General features: G+C 58.7%; 1 protein-coding gene across 3 annotated transcripts in view; it reads right to left on the bottom strand.

Annotated features, from left to right (window-relative positions):
- The window catches only part of CACNA1I (calcium voltage-gated channel subunit alpha1 I), a 99,059-nt gene that overhangs the window by 62,895 nt on the left and 12,641 nt on the right, over positions 1-23,523 (bottom strand). For all 3 annotated transcript variants that reach the window (XM_080661737.1, XM_080661738.1, XM_080661739.1), the window contains exons 3-4: positions 7,314-7,426; positions 5,408-5,541 (exon numbers count right to left, since the gene is read on the bottom strand). In XM_080661737.1, coding sequence (XP_080517863.1) covers positions 5,408-5,541; positions 7,314-7,426 — 247 coding nt within the window. The remainder of the gene's footprint in view (positions 1-5,407; positions 5,542-7,313; positions 7,427-23,523) is intronic.

Raw genomic sequence — 23,523 nt, 5'->3', positions numbered from 1 at the left:
ATGGCTGCAATGCAGGCTCCCAGGTCCTGCCGTGTCTGCTGGGTCTGGATCCCTGGCGAGGCCCAGGAATCTGTATTTTAACATGTGCCCCAGGATGTCTGTTGTTCCTTGAATTTTGAGGAGCACTGAGTCGGGGTGCAAGGCTGTGCACGTGTTTGAGGATTGGGGGTGGGGCCGCCCTTTCCCAGGCTGCTCCCACGTGTCGCTCAGCTGCTCCACTCCATGCTTTCACTGTTACAGTCGGAAGCTCTCAAAGGCTCTCACACACAGGGCAGCTCCTGTTCCCTCAATCATCTAAGGTGGGGCCCGTGCCAGCCAGCCGTGCCCTTGGCAAGGCTCCGCCTCAGCCTCATTCTGGAGAGGTCCCTGCAGCCAGCCCCCCAGTCCTGGCTCACCCTAGAGACTCAGCAGTGGAATTCTTGGGGAAGTTTTTACTATGAAGGTGCCCAGGCCCCTCCCCACAGCTGGCAATGGCCATTTCCTGGTTCGGACAGGGGAGGAGGTAGAATGGCACCAAAGGAGATATGCAGGTAAAGAATATCTCAAGTTCAACAAGAATGTCATTGAATATTTCATGACCTCCTAATGGACAAAGACAGAAAGGCGTAGCTTAAAGAAGACCATGAGGTGGGCTCAGCTATTAACTATTATTCCATGATATCCAGGGCTTTGTCACACACTGGCAGAGTCTCCAGGGAGGTGCCCCAGGGCCTGCTGTCCTGGGCTGACCACGCACAGGAAGTACAGGTAATGAGTCAGGTCTCCTAGTGATCATTGTAAGATGAATTTAATAGCAATGAATGCTAAGTCTGATATTTGGCTTTTTAAACAATCAACTGTATTGAGTTAGTTCCAGGGTGGGAGAGACCTGGCTTGGAGATTGACCACCACCTGGGCCACTCAACAGGTCCCCACAATCCCACCTGACACTGGGGCAAAGGCAGCCCATGCCCGTGTCATCACTGGGAGGCCAGGGTCCTGCTCCCCACCAAGACCAAGACTGCCTTGGTCACTTGAAGTGAGTCCGGCAGGTGAGGCCTCCTCACCTGTCCTGTGACAAACGGGGGGAGGTGCTGGGGACATTTGACGTGGAGAATGGGAGACTCAGGGAGGAAGGGAGCCGCCTTCTAAATTCTGAAGGACTGTCATGGGCCTGCCAGGGACGCCCCTGCCCGCAGGCTCCAGGTCCCCCTGTAGGACCAGGTCCCTGCCCCCCTCTCTGGCTTCATTCCTCAGCACCCACCTACCCCTGGGAATCCTGGGCTCCAACCCTGTGCCTCTGCCCTCCTTTCTCTTCCTCAAGCAGTCCCTCTGGCCCTCTGCATGTTGTCCCCTCTGCCTGAGAGGCCCTGCCTCCGCCCTCTGCCTGCTCAGCTCTTCCTCACCCCCAGGTCCCTCTTCCTCCATGAGGGAGGATGTGCTGACACCCCTGCCTAAATCAGGTCCCTACTCCATGCCCTCACAGCCTCTGTACTCCTTTGGGACGGCATGGATCCCAATTTAGAATTTATTTAGAATTTCATTACCTGTTTTACATCCGTTTTCTTTTTTTTAAAGATTTTTTTATTGATTTTTAGAAAGAAAGGAAGGGAGAGGGAGAGAGAGAGAGAAACATCGATGTGATAGCCAGACATCGATCAGCTGCCTCCTGCATGCCACCTACCGGGGGACTGAGCCAGCAACCCTGATATGTGCCCTGACCTGGAAGGAACAGGCAGCCTTTCAGGGCCCGGGAGGTGCCCAGCCAGCTGAGCCGCACCAGCCAGGCTCCATGCAGTCTCTAACCCGTGAGCTCTAGGAGACCTCGGCGGCCTTGGTCTTGTCCACACTGCCCAGCACGGGGCCCGGGTCAGTAAGTGCTGGTTTTGCCTTGAATGCGTGAATGAATGGTTCCATCGGGTCGGAGCTACAGGAAGACAACACTGAGCTCAGTGGAAAACCACGTTCTAACACTCCGCCGTCCCAGTGTGGAAGCGGCTGCACTGAGGTAGTTCCCGCAGGGAAGCAGGGCCACAGGGCTGTGGAGATGGAGGCCCTGACCTCTAAGGGACCTTCTCGTGTGCACGTTCTGTCTCCTCCACAGCTTGAAGAAGGAGCCAGTAATTTGGGGATGGGGAGGAGCAGGAAGGGAGAAAACAACCTCTGGATGTCAGGCCTGTTACTCGGGAAACAACATTTATAGCGCGGAGCTTGGCTGGGACCGCGGGGGATGGGCGGGCAGCTCCGGGGACAGGTCCTGAGTGGGAGCAGAACCGGGGGGCTGGACTCTGGAGCCCGGGTTGCTGGCTTCTCATCCCGCACCTTCACCCACACACAAAGGAGAGAGAGGACCTTGAGGACAGGGCTAGGTCAGAGTCCTCTGAATCCCCAGCATCCCACACGTGGGTCTTTGTTATTCCTGCCCCCAGCCAGGACCACCCACATAATTTGTGGGGCCTGGTGCTAAATAAAAATGCAGGCCCCCTTGGCTCAAAATACACAAAGAATCTTTAAATGATAGCAGCATCGCATTAAACCAAGCGCAGGACCCGCTGCAACCCCACATGCACCCAGCTCTCCCTCACCCCCAGGAGGATGCTGGGCTGTGGACCCCACCCGAGGACCAAGAAAAGATATCAAATAGGGACCTCACCACAGTGCTGAAGCCAGGCCGGCTCTCACGCTGCCCAGCCCGGGTCTTCATTTATAAATGTGAGCAGACACGGGGTCACAAAGCAATAGAGAGAAGTCAAAAGGGCGGGAGTGGGGGGGACGGTGGCAGGAGTGGGAGGCAGTGCGTGGAGCCAGCAAGACAGATGACTTCCTTGAAACAGGAGTTAAGAAAAATTCTCCTAAACCTTGGAAATAAGGCAAAGGGAGGGCAGTATTTCTCACACACAGCGTCGTTTCGGAGCATTAACAGACTCCTCTGAGGATTCCGTTAGGGGAGCATACGTTGGATTCCCCATTTACTGTTAATTAAAGGTCTGGCTGCTGTGGATTTACATATTAACGTGTGGATGTTTAGTGGTGATTTCTTCCCAACAGAAAAGGGAACTCCAAAGGCTACGGTTTTATGACCCGGACTTTGTTATTAACCAGCTCTGATTCTGAGCTGGCACGCTCATCCCCGCCTTCTCTCTCCGGCGCCCGTCTGTCTTCCTAACTCTGCTGATTCCCGTCCTGCTGGCTCCCCAGTCGTGAGCTGAATAAACCCTGGATGCATCTTCCTTCTGAGATTGGAGTGAGGGTCGTTGCTTAAAACTATTTGGAAATTCCGCCCTGACTTTCGGGACCAGGAAAGGATTTCCAAGGAGATGCGTTGCATCCATAAAACAAGAACAGGCCCAAGCTGCCCTGAATAATAATAAGCACAGAATGGGAAGCGGGCTTGGGAATTAACAAGACGCAGAGGAGACGAACCATGGACGGGGCGGTGAGGGGGGAAGAACATGGTCAGTGACGGGGGAGATCGAGCCCAGGAATTCCCTCCTCGCACAGAAGAAATCTGTGAGGGGAAGGGGGGCTGATGTGGCGAACAGACGGAGGAGGGAAGTACCCATTTTGTGGGAATTTCAGGAGAGACCAGAAGAGAAAGGACAATAATCAAAGAAGAAATCAAAGAGTTTTCCCCTCCCCTGGAGTTCTGCAAGGCCCCACAGGGAGCCTTTTACACCAAGACCCGGCCAAGTGAGAGGTCTGAACTCCGAAGGCGAGGACAAACCCTGCGAGCCTCCAGCAAGAAAGCAGCGGCCAGCTGCCCAGAAAGAAGCTCTAGACCCGTCGGGGTGCCCCTCGCCCTGTGGAGCGTGAGTGGCGCTGTGTGCCGGGTTCGGAGGGACAGAAGTGTGACTCGAGAACCACGCAGACAAGAGCTGCCCTCACTCACCAAGGTCAAAGGAAAACACGTTTGGAGAGGCGAGACTGAAACATGGCACTACTCAAATGCCTTTTCTTTAAATAAAGAGAAAACACACACACACACAGTGACTTAAGGGTGCCCTCAGCCACACCAGAATGGGGATGAGACGAGGAACTTGGCAAAGCGGGGCGTGGCTCGCCGGAAACCCGTGAACCCAGCGTGAGTCCCAGCGAGGTCTGCATCGCTGCTGGCCACGTGGCTGTGAAACCGAGCCCGGCTCTCAGGAAGGGTGCTTCGAAGAGGGTGACATTTCTTTGAACACCAGTGGACACATCATTTCGCTTCAGAACTCATCTGTGGAATTTCACACGGACTGAGTGGTACCGACTCCCGCTCAGCCATATGCCTGTCTCCCCTCCCTGCCCCTTCTCACCAGCACCACGCACACGCATGTGCGCACACACACACTCTCACGTGCAATGACACCCACACAGGCCTCCAGCCTTTTCCCCTCCCCCTTGTCACTTCTGCCACATGGCCCCCTGGCTGGGCATGGCTAACGCCTGCCTGTCCTTCAGCTCCCACGCCACTTCCCTGGGAAAGTCCTCGAACCCCCAACCCCGAGCCTGGCTCAGAGGTGCTCTCAGAAAACCACAGCACCTGCCTGGCTGGTGTGGCTCCGTGGATTGAGCATCGTCCCATAGACCAGGAGGTCCCGGGTTCGATTCCTGATCGGGACATATGCTCGGGTTGTGGGCTCAATCCCCAGTAGGGGGGGTGCAGGAGGCAGTCAATCCATGTGAGTCTCTCATTGATGTTTCTCTCTCCCTCTCCCTCTCCCTAACTCTCTATGTAAAAATCAATAAAAACTTTTTTTTTTTTTTTAAAGAAAGCCACAACGCTTTGCCCAGAGCCTCGTCTGTGTGTGTGATACGGTCACCCACGTAGCGTTGGCTGCCTCTCCCCAGACGGTAGCCGGGAAGGACGAGGCCTATGTCCGGGTTTGCTGTCCTCCGTGCCCCGCTGCCCTCCACAGTCCCACAGCGCAGACACTGGGCGCTCACCCTCCCCGGGGGTTGGAGGAATGCGCCTGGCTGGGCCCAGGAAAGCAGGAGCAAGGCCCTGGGCGGAATCAGACGCAGGCGCTGCGATGGGCCACGCTGGGACCTGGCCTCTGACCGCAGCTTCTGTCTTGGTAGAAACAGTTTGGAGTCAGACAGTGCGTGACTCTGTGCTTATCTCTGACCTGCTGCGTGACCTAAGGGTAATAATACCAAAGCAGCTAACGTTCACTGGGTGCTCATTCTGACGTACCTACTATTACTATCCCCATTTTACAGAGGAGGAAACTGAGTTCAAGGAGGGTAACTGGCTTCCTCAAGGTCAGGCAGTTCGTGTGAAACAGACCCCGTGGCCGCTGACAGTGCAGGCAGACACACGGCTTACCAGAGAGGGAGGAAGCCATGTCTGTCGGCCCCCACATTACCGTGTAGCTTCGCCATTGTCACCAGGATGCCCCACAGATTATTGGAATTCCGTCTGGCAAGCACCAGAGGCACCACCTACCCAGCCATGACGATGAAGAAGTCCAGTCGGTTCCACGTGTCCCCAAGGTAGCACTTCTTGCCAAAAATGCCCAGGGCTACCATCTTGAGCACCATCTCCATGGCAAAGAAGATGAAGATGAAGTCGTCGAAGACCTGCAGGGCGGGAGGGAGGCGAGAAGCCAGGGGCAGAGTGAGGTTCCGCAGCAGGACCCAGAGGCTGCAGACACAGTGTGAGTTGGGGACACAGTCGTGGACACAAGGGGACGGGAAAGACCTGGAAACTCCTTCCCGTGGGCAGAAAGAGAACCTCAGAGATCCTGTCCCAGTGCACTCATTTCACAGATGAGGAGACAGCCCAGAGAGAGGAATGAACTTGCCCAAGGTAACATGGCCCATTCTATTTGTTCCCTAAAACAAGGGACCCAGATGGGGCTAAAACAGAAAGGCTCTTCTGAATAATTACCAAGCTCTGGGCTACATACCTGACTTCAGTTCTTTCTTCTAAGTCTCACCGTGACCCCATGGATAGTCCCATTTGACAGATGAGGAAACTAAGGCTCAGAGAGGTTAAGCAACTTGCCTCAGGTCACACAGCAAGTGAGTGGCCGAACCAGAACTGACTCTCAGGTCTGACTCCAGAGCCACATGGAAGGAGCTCTCTCAGAACAGGCCTGACACCCGCACGAGGCACCGGTCTCCGCGCTGCCTTCCTCTGCCCAGAAAGAAGGCCCCAGGTGGGTCCCTGGTCACGGGCTCGGGTGAGAGTACATTTCCTGAGGACGGGACCTGGGCGGGATTCCTCCTTCCGGGACAGTTGAGGGCTGCAGTCAATTCAGCTCAATAAACGAGCACTGAGCACCTACTGTGTGCGGGACAGAGGCCGGTGTTGCGGACACAGAGACAGTCCTCAGTGAACTCGCCCACTGGTAGGGGAGCCGGCCCAGGACCCACTGAGGCTAGTCAGCAGTAACTCCGCTCGGAGGCCTGGGCTGGCTGAGGGGCTGTTACCCCCCTGGACCCCAGACCCACCCGGAGATGCTGATTCTGCGCATTTGGGATGGGCCAGGGGTCAGGGTCTTTGACAAGGGCCCCAGGGGGCTCTGAGGCCCTGGGAACCGCTGAGCCCTGTGGCAACTCAGGAGGCAGAGGGCAGTCCCGCCCGGAGGATTCCTTCCCCAGGGAGGCCACACTGAGCGCTTCCACGTTGGTAACATGGGTGGAACCCCAAGCCCTGCTCCATGGTGCTCACGCACCGCGGGTCACGGACGTACCGCGGGTTAGCGCCCCCTGGGCCTGAGGAGACGAGAGCAGGAGGGGCACAGGAGGGACCCTGGGGACCAGTCCCCACTGAGGACCAGCTGCGGAGCTGCCTTTCCTCCCAGAGCACTGGGGGCCACGGGCAGGCGTCCCGCAGAGGAGTGGTGGGGTCACTGCACACTGAGGAGACCAGGAGGAGGTGGGAGAAGGTGGGGGCCTGGACTTGGGGCAAAGGCCCGGAGATGAAGATGGTGACGGAGAATGGGTGAAACCAGCTGGGCGCGAGGAAGAGGCGGCCAGTTTAGCAAGGACAGGTGGGGGGTGTGGCTTGGCTGTGCTTGGTGCAATTTGAGGGGGTGCAGGGGAAGGAGGGGGAGAGGCGAGAGTAGGACATTGTGGGTAAGTGGGTGCAGCATTGTGTGCAGGTAGGTGCAGGGTGGGGGTGAGGTGGGTAGGTGGGTGCAGGGTGGGGGTGGGGTGGGGGGCATCATGGGTAGGTGGGTACAGGGTGGGGAGGGGTGGGGCATCATGGGTATGTGGGTGCAGGGGGGGAGGGGTGGGGCATCATGGGTATGTGGGTGCAGGGTGGGGAGGGGGGGCATCATGGGTAGGTGAGTGCAGGGTGGGGAGGGGCATGGTGGGGGGCAGGATGGGGCAGGACACCTCACCTGCAGGATCTTGCAGCGCTCGGACAGGCAGTCCATGTCGTCACACGGCTGGTACATGCCGAGAGTCACACAGTTCAGCAGGATGACCAGCATGCTGACACATTCAAACCATGTGCACAGAGTCAAGGACAAGTCAGTGGGGACCGTGGCCATGGGGGCCGAGTGCACCCTGGAACTAATCCCCCACCACCTCTCACAGGCAACCCCCCATTCCCGTTCTTCCAGTTCCTTCCCTGCCCGGGTTCTCAAAAGACCTTGGAGCCAGCCTACCCCCTCACAACAGACATGGCCACACGTGCCAAACCCACCAGAGAACCCAAACCTCACCGAGCCACCCCTGCCGGGACCCCCACCCACCTCCCTGCCCCAGCCTGAGAGTTCCCTTAGGGCCCAGGAAGGAGGAGGCCCCTCGGCCTGGCTGGCAGCCATCTCTGAACTATGAGGGCATCCCCACCTCTGACCACCTCCCTCTGACTGTCACTGCCTCTTCCCCTGCCGCCTCCCCCCTCCCCCGCCACCTCTCCCCTCCCCTGACCCATGCCCCCTCCACCTCTGCCCAAGGCCTGATCTGGAGCCTGCAGAGGCCGGTCCAGTGTGGCTGAGGCTGGTTGGATACCCAGTCCCTCTCTCCTCACCTGTGGTCGGATCAGAGCTCATCTCCAGGCTCCGTGACATCCGTACCCAGGCCCTCCCCAGGCCCTGCGCCCAGCGAGGTGGGGCCCAGCCCAGGTGGAAAGTCTCCTGTGGCCCGGGAGTAGAGAGCATCTCTCCACCAGCCCTGGGCGGGGCCTGCGTCCCAGGGGACAGGGGTGGCATTCACAGCTGACGGTGACGGGCACCTAGTCAATGTCTGTTGCATAAATAAGTAAATCTCTCTGGGCCCTGCCCACGCGGACACCTGGGAGTCTTCAGTGTCTCCAGATGAAAACCCTCCCTCCCTCCTCAATTTCACAGCCTCGCTCTAAGCTCGGATGTAGCCACACCAGCCTGACCCTCAGCCGGATCCCACCCAAGGGCCGCTGAGCACCTCTTGTGTGATGGGAAACTGACTTGGTTTCCTTGGTAACAGCCTCCCTCCCATCCCAGGGGCCCTGGCTCACCTCGGGATGCTGCCTTCCCTCCTCCTCCCGCTCAGACCCTCCTTGCCCCAGCCCTGCTCCTTCCTGCCCGCCCCATCCCGCTGCCATTCTCCCGCCACAGCCTGTAATTAATTTCAGTCGCTGCCAGGGCCCCCTTCTAGCCTGAGAAGCGCTCCAGCAGCAGCTTCATCATTAATTAACTTTTTTAAAGTTCAAACATTCCAATTACCCATCCCCCTAGCGTTCCCCCCTGCCTGTCGTGCACTCCCGCCTTCAGCCTCCTCCTCTGCTCCCTCTGCCCTTCCTGCCAGTTTCAAGTTCAACGTGCACTTAACAGGGGTCTCCCAGGAGCCTGGTACCCCCACTTCTTCCTCGGGACCCTGAGCCCATTTTACAGATGAGAAAAACTTGAGACTCAGAGAACCTGGGGGCCTCTCCTGCATCACACAGCTGGGAAGTATGAGAGCTGAGATTCACACAGGCCTGCTGGACTCCACGGCCAGTGCCTCCTCTTGGACGCATGGCCTGTCCCTGCCTGTGACCACCCTCTGTCCCCTGAGTCTCCGGCCCATCCATCCTCAGCGGCTCTCACCTGGACCCTGCACAGCCTCCCCTCTGCCCTTCTGATCTGTCCCACACAGTAACCAGGCACATGTGTGCCCAGCACTGTCAGGGCGCTTTGCAAGTGTTGACTCCTTTAATGCTTGCAGCACTATTTTTACAAATGAGGAAATGGAGACAAAAAGGGGAATGTGATTTGCCCAAGGTCACCAGCTGGGAAAGGGCAGAGCTGGAACACCAAACCAGAGCCTGCTTTTCTTGTCCCGGCGCTACCTTGCCAGATTAATCTGCCTGAACAACTCTGAGTGCCTCTCCCCTGTTCAGAAACCTGCCACAGTTCCCAGCACCCTCCTCAGCTTGACACCAAGGCCCCCTAGACTGGTCTTAGTGAATTCCTGCGACCTCACCTCCCTCTGGCCTTGGCATGCACTGGACTATCTACACTAATAAAAGGGTAATATGCAAATTGGTCATGACGCCCTCACAGTAACAACCAAACAGCAGGCTGCATGGGGCGACCAGGCCGACAGGGGGGTTAGCGAGGGACAACCAGGCTGGCAGAGGGGGGCAGTTAGGGGTGACAGGCCAGCAGAGGGGGGCAGTTGGGGGTGACCAGGCCGGCAGGGGGGGCAGTTAGGGGCGATCAGGCTAGCAGGCAGAGGCAGTTAGGGTTGATCAGGCTGGCAGGGGGGGGCAGTTAGAGGCAGTCAGGCAGGTAGACAGGTGAGCAGTTAGGAGCCAGAGGTCCCAGATTGTGAGGGGGATGTCTGACTGCCGGTTTCGGCCCAGGGATTGAGCCGAAACTGGCAGTCGGACATCCCTCAAGGGGTCCCGGATTGGTGAGGGGCCAGGCTGGGCTGAGGGGGACCCCCTGCATGCACAAATTTCGTGCACTGGGCCTCTAGTATATACATATACGTGTGTGTGTGTGTGTGTGTGTGTGTGTGTGTGTGTGTGTGTGTGTGTGGTTTATTGATTTCAGAGAGAGGAAGGGAAAGGGAGAGAGAGATAGAAACATTGATGATCAGAGCAAATCATTGATTGGCTGCCTCCTGCACACCCCACACAGGGGATCGAGGCCACAACCAGGCATGTACCCTGACTGGGAATCTAACCGTGACCTCCTGTTTCATAGGTCTACACTCAACCACTGAGCCACACTGACCAGGCTGCACTGAACTCCTTGCTGTCCCCAAGCATACCCTGCATGCACTTTCCCTTCCCTCTACCACATCCCCCAGGCAAACTCCTACTCATCCTTCACAGCCCAGTTCACTGGTCACCTCTTCTTAAAGCTTCCCTTGAAGCACCTTTCACCACTCACAAGGTCGTGGTCCCGCCTCCTCTCTGGAAATGGTCCCTACTCATCTTGTCTAGCTGGTATCTTAGCCATGAACTTGGCAGTAACCCCTAGGGACATGGCCCTAGCTGTCACCACATCCTGCTGGGTGCAGATGAGGAAACAGCTGGAGTGACTTGCCCAAGGTCACACAGTCAGTGAGCAGCCCAAACGGTCTGACTCGGTGGTGCCCGCAGCGGCTGTGTGGCGCTGCCTCTGTCGTTTGAGCAGCTCGCCCTCGACACCAAGTCCCTTTAGGGGCCAGATGGATCGGCTTTCACCTCTAGATTGCTCAGCGGCAGACACACAGGGATGGACAGTCTCAGCCCGGCCCTGAGGCGCTCGGGGAAATCCCAGATGGCAGAGCCTGGGCCCTTTCCAAGAGCCCGTGCGGCTCAGAAGTCAGGCCAGAGCTGGCATCGCTGTCTGAGGTTCCCGACATGCTCCCCACTGGCCCAGGGATCAAAGGCAGCAGCCCTTGAAGCTGGACCAGATCACAGGGCGTGGGGAAGGAGGCTGGCAGGGAGGCGAGGTCCAGGCCCATGGGCTCCAGGGCCTGGCCCGGTGCCTAACGTCTCCACCATGAGTCACTGAAGAGCTCTGAGAGGCAGTTGGGCAAGCTCTGGTGCGCTGGGACAATTTGAGGGAGGACAGAGGCCCCAAGGGGGCGGTCCAGGATTTCTGGGTGATAGGGAGGCAGGGCCTTGAGTGCCAGCTCCTCATTGCCTCGCACAGTAAGGCTCAAAGCCCCCCGCCTGGCATGTGAGGCCGTGCAGGTGCCACCCTGCCACCTTGCCTACTCATCGCTCAGACCTCACTTCTGTCGGGGCGACCTTGTCACAGAACAACCCCACCGAGTCCTCAGAGCCTCTGGTCTGGCCGCCCATTGCGCATGGGAAACGGAGGGAGAGAGCCAGCAAGGAGACACGGTGAGCCCAAAGCGAAGGGACCTTCAGACTTTTCACCCACGGGGTCCCTGAGCCAGGCTGGATCCCAAACCCACTGACACCCCAGGGTTCCCCAGTGCCCAGGCTCCGTACGCGTGCCATAGGCTCAGCGTGGCTGCATTTGGGCGTTTGAAGCCAATCAGATCCCTGGCGAGCAGGGTGCTTTGAGGAACACGGATGGGGAAACATCAATGGCGATCCAACGGACAGCTCCCTTGGCAGGAAAGCCTTCCCAACACCCACCTGGGTGGGGAGAAAACCTCCAAAGCGTCCCTGGGGCTGCTCTGAACCCCCACCCCACCCACACCCACACCCCCGGCTCAGCCCCACCTCCAGCCAGCCCCCACGTGTGGCCAAGGCCCTAACCCCCCACCTCATTCCCCCACCCCACCTCTCACCCCACCCCCACTCCCCACCCACACCCACACCCACCCTCACTCCCCAGCTCAGCCCCACCTCCAGCCAGCCCCCACCTGTGGCCAAGGCCCTAACCCCCCCACCTCATTCCCCTGCCCCGCCCCCCTCCCCTCCCACTCTTTCACGCCCCACCCTCCCCGTCCCCACCCCCACTCTGCCCAGGTCCTCAGGTCCTCGGAACTGGAGCCAAGGAGCCGGGCAGTGAATCAATGAGCAGGTATTGAGTGTCCGCTGTGTGCCAGACACCGGATTAACAACAGCGAAAATGGCAAACATTTCTCAAGTGTTCTTGAGCGTTTGTATGTCAAGGAGCTTTCTAATCAAACTGCATGCATTATCTCATTTAAACCTCACCGCAAACACGTGAGGCAGGGAGCGCAGAAGCCCCAGACACAGGCCCCTGTAGCCACATGTGCTGTGCAGCAGAAATGGCCCCTCTCTTTGCCAGCCACGCCCGGGGTCTCTTGCCCTTTGGCCTTTGGGGAAAATAACAAAACAAAACTCACCAGCAGAGGACTGAGAACCCCGTGCTGGCCTTGTCTGCCGATTACGTAACATGGCCTTGAATAAGAGACGCTAAGCCAGCCCCTTAGATGGACGTCTGCCTCGCAGCGTGCTGACTCTTCACGCATAGCCTTTCAAAATTCCGATTCATTCAGGCCTGGCAATGAGGAAAATCACCCCAGAACTTAAGCAAAGTTCCCTAAAACTGGCAGGTACTACTGTTACCCCCCATTTTACAGATAAGAAAACTGAGGCACCGAGAGCTGGTTCCAGGGCTCCACTCACACATAGCAGCCCCAGTTCACACAGCTGTTATGTGGCAGGGGCAGGATTTGAACCTGCCTCTTGCTGACTCCAAATCCCACATTCTCAGCCGCGTGCCCTGTGGGCCCCGGGCACAGGGCCTGGAACGTGAGGGCCCCTGGACTGGCATGCGTTTGGTGGACTACTCGTTCGCTTTTCCTTTCTCGCCCACACTGACGCCTCCCGAGTAGGCCTGGGTCAGCCGTGAGCTCAGCAGCAGCCCATCTGTCGGCGCCTAGTGGGTCAAGGAGGGGATATTCCACCCCTGCGTGGCGGGGAAGAAGGGCCTGTCTGCAGGAGATAGAGGGAGGGTGCTGGTCTCAGGGCCCCAGTAAGAAGCTGAGCTGGATCTGAACCCTAACTCCAACCCAGGTCCTGGATGCTGAGTCTTGGGAAGGCTGGGATGTGAATTAGGGAGACAGAGTCACCGGGAAGGCACCACGCCAGGGGTCCCCTCAAAACTCCCACTTCCCAGAGAGAAGAGTGAGACCAAATGGAGGGGCAGTGCCTGACACCCCAGCAGGCCCCTTGGGCCAGCCTCCTCTCCAGGAACCGGAGCCAGAGACCTACACGGTTACCATGGCAACCACCACCCTCCATCCTGTGGGCCCAGCTGACAGTCACGGTTTCTGTAATTGGGGGGGCTCTGGAAGGATGGGTGGGGGTGAGAGTGCTGGGTTTGGCTGGGGCGGCCATGTTTGTTATTATTTCTGTCAAATCTGAAATCGAATCCATTTCCCAGGGTGGGCCTCCGTTACCTAGATGAATCAAGTAGAGAAGGGAGGCTGGGGCTGCACCCTCCTGGACCAGGGAGGCAGGGGAGCCCCTCCCCGCGGGTCCCCAGGGGCTCCGAGGATGGGAGCTCAGTCCTTGGGCCTTCCCTGGCTGGGCCTGAGGCTGGACTCCGGGTCTTGGTCCAGCTCCGCGCCCCTCGGGCCAGGTGCACAAGCACTGCGTCAGTGTCCTGAGAGCGTGTCCCTGACCCAGGGCCCCGCGTGGGTGAGGCCATAGCGCCTCGCTGTGGTGACAGTGGCCACCATTTCGAATGTGCTCCAGGCCCTGGGCTTTAAAGAGGATACCCACTCACTCACTCACTCATTCATTCATTCATTCAATCAATTTATCTTTATGAGCAATGACCACTGGAGAGCTCCTTAGCAGCTTCTGTTAAAGCAGAACAGAGGTCCTCGCTAGGACCCAGCGGTGCCACTCCTGGATCCACACTCCAGCGAAATGCCGACAAAAGTCCACCAAAAGGCACACGTTATTCATAACAGCCCGACCAGGGAACAACTCAAGGGCCCCCCAACAGGAGAGTGAGTCAGGCAGCAGGTTTTAATTAGGGGTGATTTTGACCCCCAAGGGACAGTTTTGATTGTCACGCCTGGGGAGGTGGAGCACTAGCCTGTAATGAGTAGAGAACAGGGATGATGCTCAGCACCCTGCAATGCACAGAACAGCCCCCCCCCTCCGCCCAGAGAATTCTCCAGCCCCAAATATCAACAGTGCCAAGGCTGAGAACCCGTGGGGTCCACCCACCGAATGGAATACTACACAGCAATGAAAAAGGACCAGCTACCAGTACATGCAACAGCGTGGATGGCGTCGAAGAGCAAACAATGTATGAATCCAAGTACATAAAGTGAAAAATCAGGCAGAGTTAACCTACGTGAAGGAGGTCTTTACAGCAGTGATTTTTAGGGAGTAGCCGTAAGGGGGTGGGGGCGCTTCCCGGGCTAGAGACATTCTTCTTGGTCTGAGTGGAGTCATAGGAGTGTGTATATATGGAAAGATGCCTTGAGCTGGACATTAAGATTTGAGAGCTCTACTGCATGCAGGTTTGACCTCAATAAAAAGTGCAACAAAAAATAATGAAGTGCAGCTGCCACAAGGAACAATAAAAATGCAACAATTAAAGAAAGCACAGGCACCTGCTGGGGCGCCGGCTGTCGCAGCCCCCCCACCGGGACCTTCACCACAACCCCGCAAGGGAGGGGTGTCATCCCCGTTTCACGAACTTGTCCAAGGCCACTGAGGGACAGAGCCGGGATTCACCCACACCCGTCTTCCCTGTGTGTAAGCACTTGTTCTGCTCATGCCCTCGCCAGCCTCGGGAGGCAGGCACGGCAGTTCATCACACCCACTTCGCAGATGCGAAAATGAAGGTCCCGAGATGGCAGGACTTGCCCACAGTGACACGGTGGCCGAGCTGGACAGAAACTTGCTTCACAAAGTGGGCAGACCTGCTGGGCAGGTGGTCCTAAGCCTCTCTCCCCTTCCATGCCTCCAGCGACCAGGAGCCCCCCACAGGCCACACAGCCCTGCCCAGGCTGACTGGCTCTGCTTATAAGCCACGGGGCTCCCTCGGTGGGCTGAGATCCCTTAGGGGGAGGGGACCAAGGAGTGCGCTCTCCCTTCCTTCCCTGTCCCTGCTCCTCCCCCTCCCCCCACGTCTTTAATCACCCATAATTTGAAAACTCATTGAATTTGGCCAAAGTGTCTGATTCCCAGATGTCCGCAGGCCGCAGTGCCCAGCGCGACAGCCGGAGTGGGGGAGTCGATGACAAGGGCTGCCAGTAGGGAAGAAAGCCCAGGGCGGATGGTCCCGGGCAGGAAGCTCCAGCCAGGAGACGCTCCAGACGCCACCGCTTCAGCCTCTGCTGAGAACAGCAGCCACAGCCCCACTGCCTGTGGGCGAGCCAGTCTCAGGAGCCCCCACCCACAGGAAGAGGTGCTGCGGGGAGCCTCCCAGAGTCCTGGGCGGGGGTGGTAGGTGCCTCCCCGGGGCCCACAGCACCTTGGACGCCCCCCTTATAGCAGCTCTGAACTGAGTGTGGTCTGTCCTGGCCTCTCACCCCCCCGGGCCGAGCTCTCCATGGGCAGCGCTAGCCATCCTCCTCTGGGGCAGATGCTCAGGCATTGCAGCCTCAGAGCGAGCGAGACCCCTGTCCCTTGGGAGCATCAAGGAGGCTGAGGCGGGATTTCTGTGCTGGAGGGCTGTGCGGTCTCCTCCCCTCCCGGCACCCCCCCTCCTCCCCTCTTTAACGTGCGCTGCTCCGCATGCATTTATTCAGCACCCCCCACTGGGTGAGCCTACACTGGCTCTGGGAACCCCAAAAGAAGAAGACAAGGCCCCTGCCCCCCAGAAACCATGAGTACACGCTCAGTGGAGACACAGAGAGGTCCCGGGCTGGATGGAGGGTGATGACACCCTCCCTCGGCCTCCTGGGTGCCTGTCCCCACCACACATCTCCCCTGCCTGCCCCTACCACATACATGTACGCATGCACACGGGCATCCCTTCCTGCACCCTACACACCGCCACATGTGACACCCGCCTGGCCCACCAGGCCGGCAGCAGTGGGCACGGCCCACCCACTCCCCCGCAACGGCGCCACACACACACACACACACACACACTCACACACACTCACACACACACACACACACACACACACACACACACACACACACACACACACACCGTGCCCCTGGGAAGCTCACGAGCCCCTTAGCGGAGTGATGTTTGAAGTGCAGGGTTTTTAATGCTCAGGGTTAGAAAGGAGGGAAGCCAGTTATGTTAAAATAGTTGTCAAAATATTTTTTTAAAAAAACAAATTTGTGATAGAAAACTATACGTGCTCCATTGTCACCACAGTGAGTAGGCAGAGGTAGCGGTGGGCGGGACGTGCGGCTGGGGAGCAGCGGGACAGCCGGTGACAGTCCCGGGCGCTGCCACCATCCCTCTGTGGTTTGTTGCCTCCGTTGGCGACAGAGAAAAATGCTACATTTCAGTCAGAGGTCAGGGAAGAGAAACATGCGACTTGTCCCGACCCAAGTTCACGACCCTGGGCTTCAGACCCTTATTCTAGAAACTCTCTCTCCCCTGGACTCCGAGGACCCCACAAGGCCCTGGGCAGGTCCTCCTCCTACTCTGTGGGTTCCATCCCTTAAATGTTGGCCCTTCTCAGGCTCCCCAGCCTCCAGGCTCCCCTCTCCTGCCCCTGACGGCACACCCACTCCCAAGCCTGCCCCAGCCCCAGGCCTCCTCACTGCTGAGCGGCAGGCCTCCCAGACACTCCCAGGACATCCCCAGGAACCTCAGATTCGCCATGTCCAAAATGGGTGAGCCATACTCTCCCAGGCCACCAAATTGTCCCCCTGCCCTTCCCACCCCCATGAGTAAACCCCCAACCACCACCAATCCCAGAAGTTGTCCAGACTAGAACCCTCCCGTCTCCCTCTCCCTCGGGCCACATCCGTCTCAGAGACCTGTCCATTTCAGCACCTAAATCTCTGCTCTCCATCTACTCCTCAGCATCCCCACTGCCCCAAGCTGACGGCACTCTCTCACTCACGAGTCTCCTCCTCCACCCGTGCCTCCTATGACACATCCTCCACACAGCAGCCAGGGCCCTCCCCCAAAACCAAAAGGCGTCTGTGGCTCCCTATGACTTCCAGAGGGTTTCCAACCTCCTGGGCTTGGCATTCAAGGCCTTCGTGTAAGTGTTCCTGGCTAGACCGTGGGGAAGGCGGGTGGATGAATGCATGAATGTAAGGGTGGGGTAGGTGGATGGGTGGGTGAATGGAGAAGAGCTAGAAAGATAGATAAATGGATGGATGGATAAATAGGTGGGTGGGTGGGAGCCTTCTCTACCTCTCTCCTGGAGAAGCCAGGCACAGCCTGTGGGCACGCGGCTCTGTCCACCTCCACCCCAGCCCTCTTTCCCGCAAGCCTTCAGTCAGCATTCACACAGCACCTCAGTCAGCCAAGCCTCCTCCTCCTGCTTTCCAATCGAGGCGGAAACTGGTGCCCAGAGAGGCCACGTTGTTTGCCTGGTGTCACAGAGCAATAAGCTGAGCAGCAGCCCTCCCTGAATGTCAGGATTTGAACTTGGGGAGAGAAGAGGAGTCCGGAGGAGCAGAGCCGAGCTCCACAGGACAGATGGGGACAGAATGGGGAAGGCGGCCCCACCGGAGAGCTGCAGCGAGGTTCGCAGGAAGACATTCCGGCTGATTAAAAAGACATATTGATTTCTCTCCGAGGGACACAAATGGGGCTGTTTTTCTCCCAACAGGATGGCGACGCGGTCTGAGGGCGGCCGCGGGTCAACGCTGGCTTCTCACACGGAAGCCAGAGCCCAGGCCCGATGGACGAGTGGAAATCCAATCATGTTTTAAATGCCCCAGGAGGGGCGAACCCCTCATTAGCCAGCCAGCCCTCCTCCTAATCCTCTGCTCTATATCAATTACTACAAGACTTCCTGGCAGGCCTCGGGGCGCTCAGGGCACGCCGGCCAGGGCTCTGGCCAAGCCGCCCTCCGCCATCGCCGGGCCGGGAGGCCTGGACAAGCACTGCACCTCTCTGGGCCTCCTCTGTCCAGTGGACAATCTCTAGTACCAGCATGAACTGCACCCCGCGCATAGTAGGTTCTTAATGACTGCCAGTGCCCTTCCGGACATAGTCTTCCCCTGTGCCTTCCAGAATCTGGACACCAAATGTCCTTCCATACTCAGCCCACACTCCAGGCTGTTATCAGAGTCCCCAGTGACTTCCGCTCAGCTCAGAGCCCTTGACCAGGCTGTTCCACTCAAGTGAGGAACAGGGTCCAACACATAGCTGTCTTCAATAAACACTTGTTAAGTGAATGAAGGCATCCGTCAACCAACCACCCAACCAATATCGGTTGCAAGAGCCTCCTGCCTGGTCTCCAGACCTCATTCTCTCCCCCTGAAGCAGCCTTCATGTCACTCTAGAAGCAACCATTCCAGTAAATGAATTTTCCCACACCCATCCCTGCCGGGCACCCATCCATGGCTTCCCAGTGCCCACCCCATCAAGCAGAAGCTCTACCAGCCTGTCTCACACTGTTCCAGCCACCCTAAACTCCTGTCTGTGCGCAGCACTCTTCCTTCTGCCCAGAATACATTCCTCCACCGGTCTCCTGGAAAACTCCTACTCATGCAGCAAGACCCAGGCCAGATGCCCTCAGGCTGGTCAGGGGCAGCTTCTGCACCTGCAGCTCTCTTTACACAGACATTTCCATGTGACCGTTCCCGAGACCGCCCTGTGGGCCAGGCTCTCGCTGGCCATCCAGCCGCCCTGTAGCATCCACTCGCAGCCATGAGCATCCCCTGGGCACGGCTTGATGCTGACTTTTATTTTAGAGAAAAACAACCTTCTCTACAGCAGATGGAGGGAAACGGACAATTTCCCAGACATGTGTTGCTCCTGCCAGCAGCACTTGTCGCCCGTCTGGGTGTTCCCATTAGGCCAGGGCTGAAGGAGGAGGGGACAGCCCCCGCCCCCCCGCAAAGAACCCCTTCCCCAGCCATAAGCAGGCTGGGTGGGCACAGCACTGGCCGGAGAATCTGGAGTCCTAGGCTCCAGTCCACCCTGGCATTGCCCACTACTTAACGCGGATAAGTCATGCTCCCTTCCTGGGCCTCAGTCTCCCCAGGGGTACAATGGGGAGTTCGCACAATCCTGGGCCTGCCACCTCTCGGGAGGTGTTGGGAGAATCTAAGAGGACAGCCAGAGGGCGCCTGGGAGGCCTCGGTCCAGGAGAGGGGAGGCTAATCCGGGGGTGACCGAGCGCCCCTGAAGTCTCTGAGTGAGGAAAGAATAAACAAAGGAAAGACGGCCGGCAGGAGGGCAGGGCGGGGGACACAGCCCCTCCTGGCACACAGCACTTGACAGTGTCCACTCAGAGCAGGAAGGCAGGTCTGGAGGAAAGAGTGAGTCCAGGGGAGAAGTGATCCCCCAAAATGACACAGCTTCAGGCTCCTGGCCAGGGGTTCTGTCCCTGTGCAGGGGAAGAGAGGGAGGGTGACACCAGCCGTCACGTGGGACAGGAGGGGTGAGATCCAGGGAGCTGCCCGTTTATATGGAAGAGATGGACGGACTCAGCCCCAGGCGCTCCCGATGGCCACACCACAGGGAGAGGGCTCAGGACAGGAGGGATGGGATGAGGTGAGGGGGACCTTCCTGAGAGTCAGGAGCCCTCAGAAAGGTCCTCGAGGCTTGATCCGGGGCCCGCGTCCCGCGTGGTGCAGCAGGACTGAGAGGCAGCCTGCAGAGGTCACCGGGGCAACCGCGCCTCTCGGACCATCAGCAAGGACATGGGGCCCAGCGGCCCACCAGCCTTCGGGACCCCAGGTGGCTCCCGCCAGCTCCTCTGTCAGCCCCAGTGCGCAGACAGCTGCCCCTCGGCACTCAACAGTTTGCCCGATCAATACTGGCCCTGGCTTCTCACCTGACCCCTTGACGTTGCCATCCAGAGTCACTGTGACCCCCATTTCACAGATGAGCAAACAGAGGCTAAGCAAAGGCAAGAGACTGGTCCAAGGCCCCTGGGCCACGAAGCCAGCACACATCTGCGTTCACGCAGCGACCAAGCCACGGACCCCGGGCCACCTCTGAGTTCTCTCCTTCCATCACCAACCCCAAAGCAGGCACACCTCCACTCGGACCCTCCTCTCGAGGCCCGGCCACCCCCTGGGCCACCATCATTGCCCCATTCCACAGGCGCCTCCTCAGGAAGGTCTCCCCGGCAGCCAGATGACCTTCCCCTGCACAGAACGCACTCAGTAAAGTTTGTTGAATCATCTCATGAGTGGGTGAGTGAATGATGGGTGAATGGGAGCCCTTCACCCCCTCAATAAACACCAGAACCCTCACAGCAAGCAGCACCACGATGAGACCATGGCCCCGCCCGCTTTCTGTCCCAGGATGGGCGAGGTCAGAGGGTCCCAGAGGCAGGGGTCTCGGTCAGGTTGATTGGAAGTGAGAGTACCCACAGAGCCCGCCCTAGCAAGCAGCGGGCCGGAGCCAGGCAGGGGGCCAGAAGCAGGCAGCCCTTCCCGACCTCGCACCCCGCAGACAGGGTTCTGTCCCAGCGAAGTGTGCAGAACCCGTGCTGCCCCAGGCTCTGGCCGGCCTGGGTAAAAGCTGAGGCTGGGGGTGCAGAGCAATGGAGGCCTTCATCCCAGCTCTACCACTGCCTGGCTGTGCAGGCTGGAAAAAGGCACTGCGCCGCTCCGAGCCTCACTTTCCCCATGTGCACAATGGGGCCACCTCCGGGTGTTATGAGGGCTCAAGGGGATAATGCAGGCAAAGGAGGCCGCGCAGCGCGTGCCAGCTCTCCGGTCGCCATGCCAGAGCTCCTCCGCTGTGCTGGGTTCCACAGGTGCCCTCTCACCATCTAACCCTCCCATTACAGAGATGAGAAAACGCGGGCTCGGGGTCGGGAAACCAAAGCGAGTACACGCACCACGGGCCTTTCTCCCCCCTGCCTCCCGTTACACTAGGAAAGGCTCTCGGCGTCTGATCGGGGTGGAAAATAGGTTTCCAACTGATTAGTTCTGCGGCAGGGGCGCCCCGCTGGAGGGTGCTGTGATGGATTAGCCATGTCTGCACGGATGAGGGCATGGCTACCAGCGGCCTAACCGGCACAAATTTACCTAAATGACAGAGACTGAACCTGATTTTCCCTGGAAACAATGTCCTCTGAAAGCATAATGTCCTATCGAAAGACTTGATGCCCAGTGTCTTACTGAATCTACCACGAGCAGAGAGTTTACTCAGACACACAAGGGCCCGTGCACCTTTTGGGCACAGAAAGTAAGAAAGAAGCCGCACTGTGGCGCTTTTCCTAGTCTGCACGGTCCCATTTTCACGTGTTCCTTATGCAGCTGCTCTGGTCTTCACTGCAATCCTGGGAGGTGGGGGTGACCACCCTTGGGGAAACGGGGGCTCAGAGAGGTTAACAAACTGGCCCGCCCTGGTCAGTTTTTCTCAGTGGTTAGAGTCAGCCCTTGCACTGCAGGGTCACGGGTTCGATTCCGGTCAAGGGCATGTACCTCAGTTGCAGGTTGAATCCCTAGCCCCAGGTGGGGTGCATGTGGGAGGCAACCAATCAATGTGTCTCTCTCTCACATTGATGTTCCTCTCTCTCTCTCTCTCTCTCTCTCTCTCTCTCTCTCTCTCTCTGTCTTCACCCCCCCCCCTTCCCTTCCACTCTCTCTAAAAATCAGTGGTGGAAATTATCCTCGGGTGAGGATTAACAAAACAAAAACAACAAAAAAAGAAACTGGCCCACGATCACACAGCAAATCAGAGGCAGAACCAGCCCCTGGGTCTGCCTGACTCAGGTCCACACACCAAACCGCTCCCCCAGGAGTCCAACAGTGCAACCAAGCCTCCAACATCTCAGACCCAGAGACCTCCCGGCTGCTGCCCCAGCTGCCGACGCATGCGCCAGGCCTCACGCAGCCACTCTGCTGCCAGGCGGGTGAGTGGACCTCTCCCCGCACCGGCCCAGGGCTCTCCGGTGAGTCAGGTGGTGACTCAGGCCTGGCCTGGCTGGCTGAGGAGCTGAGTCAGGGAGCACCGAGCCTCCAAGGGCCGCTGGCTCCCGGCCAGGGCCCCTCAGCACCAGGGACCGAGCGCGGAGGACAGCCTGTCTGGGGCAGACCTCCCACGCTGCCCTGGGCCTGCTGGCCACGAGAGCTGCTCCCGCTGGGCTGACCCTGCGCTACCCACGCCGCGCTCCTCGGGGCTCTCGATGGGGAGCAGACTCCTGCAGAGTCTGGGGAGGTGAAGGGTCACTTCTGGTTGTCACAGTGATGGAGGAGCACTGCCTGCTGATATCACCAAACGTCCTGAAATGGACAAGACTGCCAGGCCCACAGAGCACGAGCACACCCCATATGCCAACAGTGCCCACTGAGGGGCGCCCGGTTAGCCCCGCCCCTCCCTGAGCTCCCTCGCGGGGAAGTCCTAGAGCCCTCAGCACCTGGTCAAAGACACTCACAAACATGCCCCAAGCCCCCTGAAACCCAGCCTGAGCACCCCACGGTCGAGTCTCTGCTGCAGGAGCCCCTGCGGACACCAAGGTCTGCTGGTAGAAACCCACCTTGGCCTCTCTCCCACGGACCCACTCGGGCTGTGGAATCTTAGCATCGCGTTCACGGGGCCCAGAAACACGGGTCCTCCAACTCCCAAACACGCACCATGACCGTCGGACGCGTATTTGAAACAGAACTTGACAGCTTGGGGGTCACAGCAGCCTAGAATCTGAGCGTCACCGGACTTGAACTGGGAACTGGGAACCTTAGACTCAGCCACAGAAGTCTGGAACCTGAGCATCCCAGAACTTGACGCCACTGAGGCTGCTCCACGCGGGCGTCGTCAGCTGCCTGGCCCGGAAGACGGCTCAGCAGTTAGGTGGCCGCTTCAAGCTGAGACCTCCATCCCTCACGCCAGCCTCGGCAGCCTCTGGCTGTGGGCCCTGGGGAGCCCGAAGGTGCCCTGAGCAGGCCCCCGTGCCCACAGCTCTGCACTCCACCCACTCCAGCAGAGACCCTCTGGTTTCCCAGATCTGGGGCGGGAGGGTGGGGGCGGTCCAGGGACCATCATCACCCCAACACCCAGCTCAGCAGGGAGGCCAGCAGACGTGGGCTCAGCATGTGCCTCCCCCAGCCTTTCTGGGGTTAGCCTCATCACCCCCGCTTGCACCCAGGCACCCCAGGCATCGAAGACTGGGCTCAGGCCCTATGCTGTGTGGCCTCAAGCACCAGTAAGGACTCAGTCCTGCTTGGTGGACCCCAAAAACCATAGCCTGGGTCCCAAAGCCTCCTCCTCAGCAGCCCCCAGCCTCAGGCTCACCTCTGCAACCCATCCCATATCACAGCTCAGTGGTCCTTCTGAAACACAGGTCTCACCACATCACATCCCTACTTAACCTTCGCCGGGTCTCCACTGCCCTCAGGACAAGCCAGCTCCTCATCACCATGGAGCCTGCAACACCTCCCACTACCCCGCCAGCCTCATCTCGCCGCTCTGCCCCTGGCTCACCCACCCCAGCCACGCCAAACTGCCCTCAGCCCCTCCTCCCCAGGCCTTTGCTCCTGCCGTACCCCTGTCCCCACTGCCCTCTCCACCTGACACCACTCATTACTGGAGACTCGGCTCAGACACTGCCGATCTGTGTCCAGCGAACACCGAAGGGGCACCGTGGCTGTGCCCTTGTGCTGGGCGCTGGGGTCCAGCAGTGAAC

This window comes from Plecotus auritus, assembly GCF_963455305.1.
Source record: "Plecotus auritus genome assembly, chromosome: 3".
In the NCBI taxonomy this organism is placed as follows: Eukaryota; Metazoa; Chordata; class Mammalia; order Chiroptera; family Vespertilionidae; genus Plecotus; species Plecotus auritus.
Note: the sequence above shows the minus strand (reverse complement) of the source record. Positions and strands in the feature narration are given on the sequence as shown.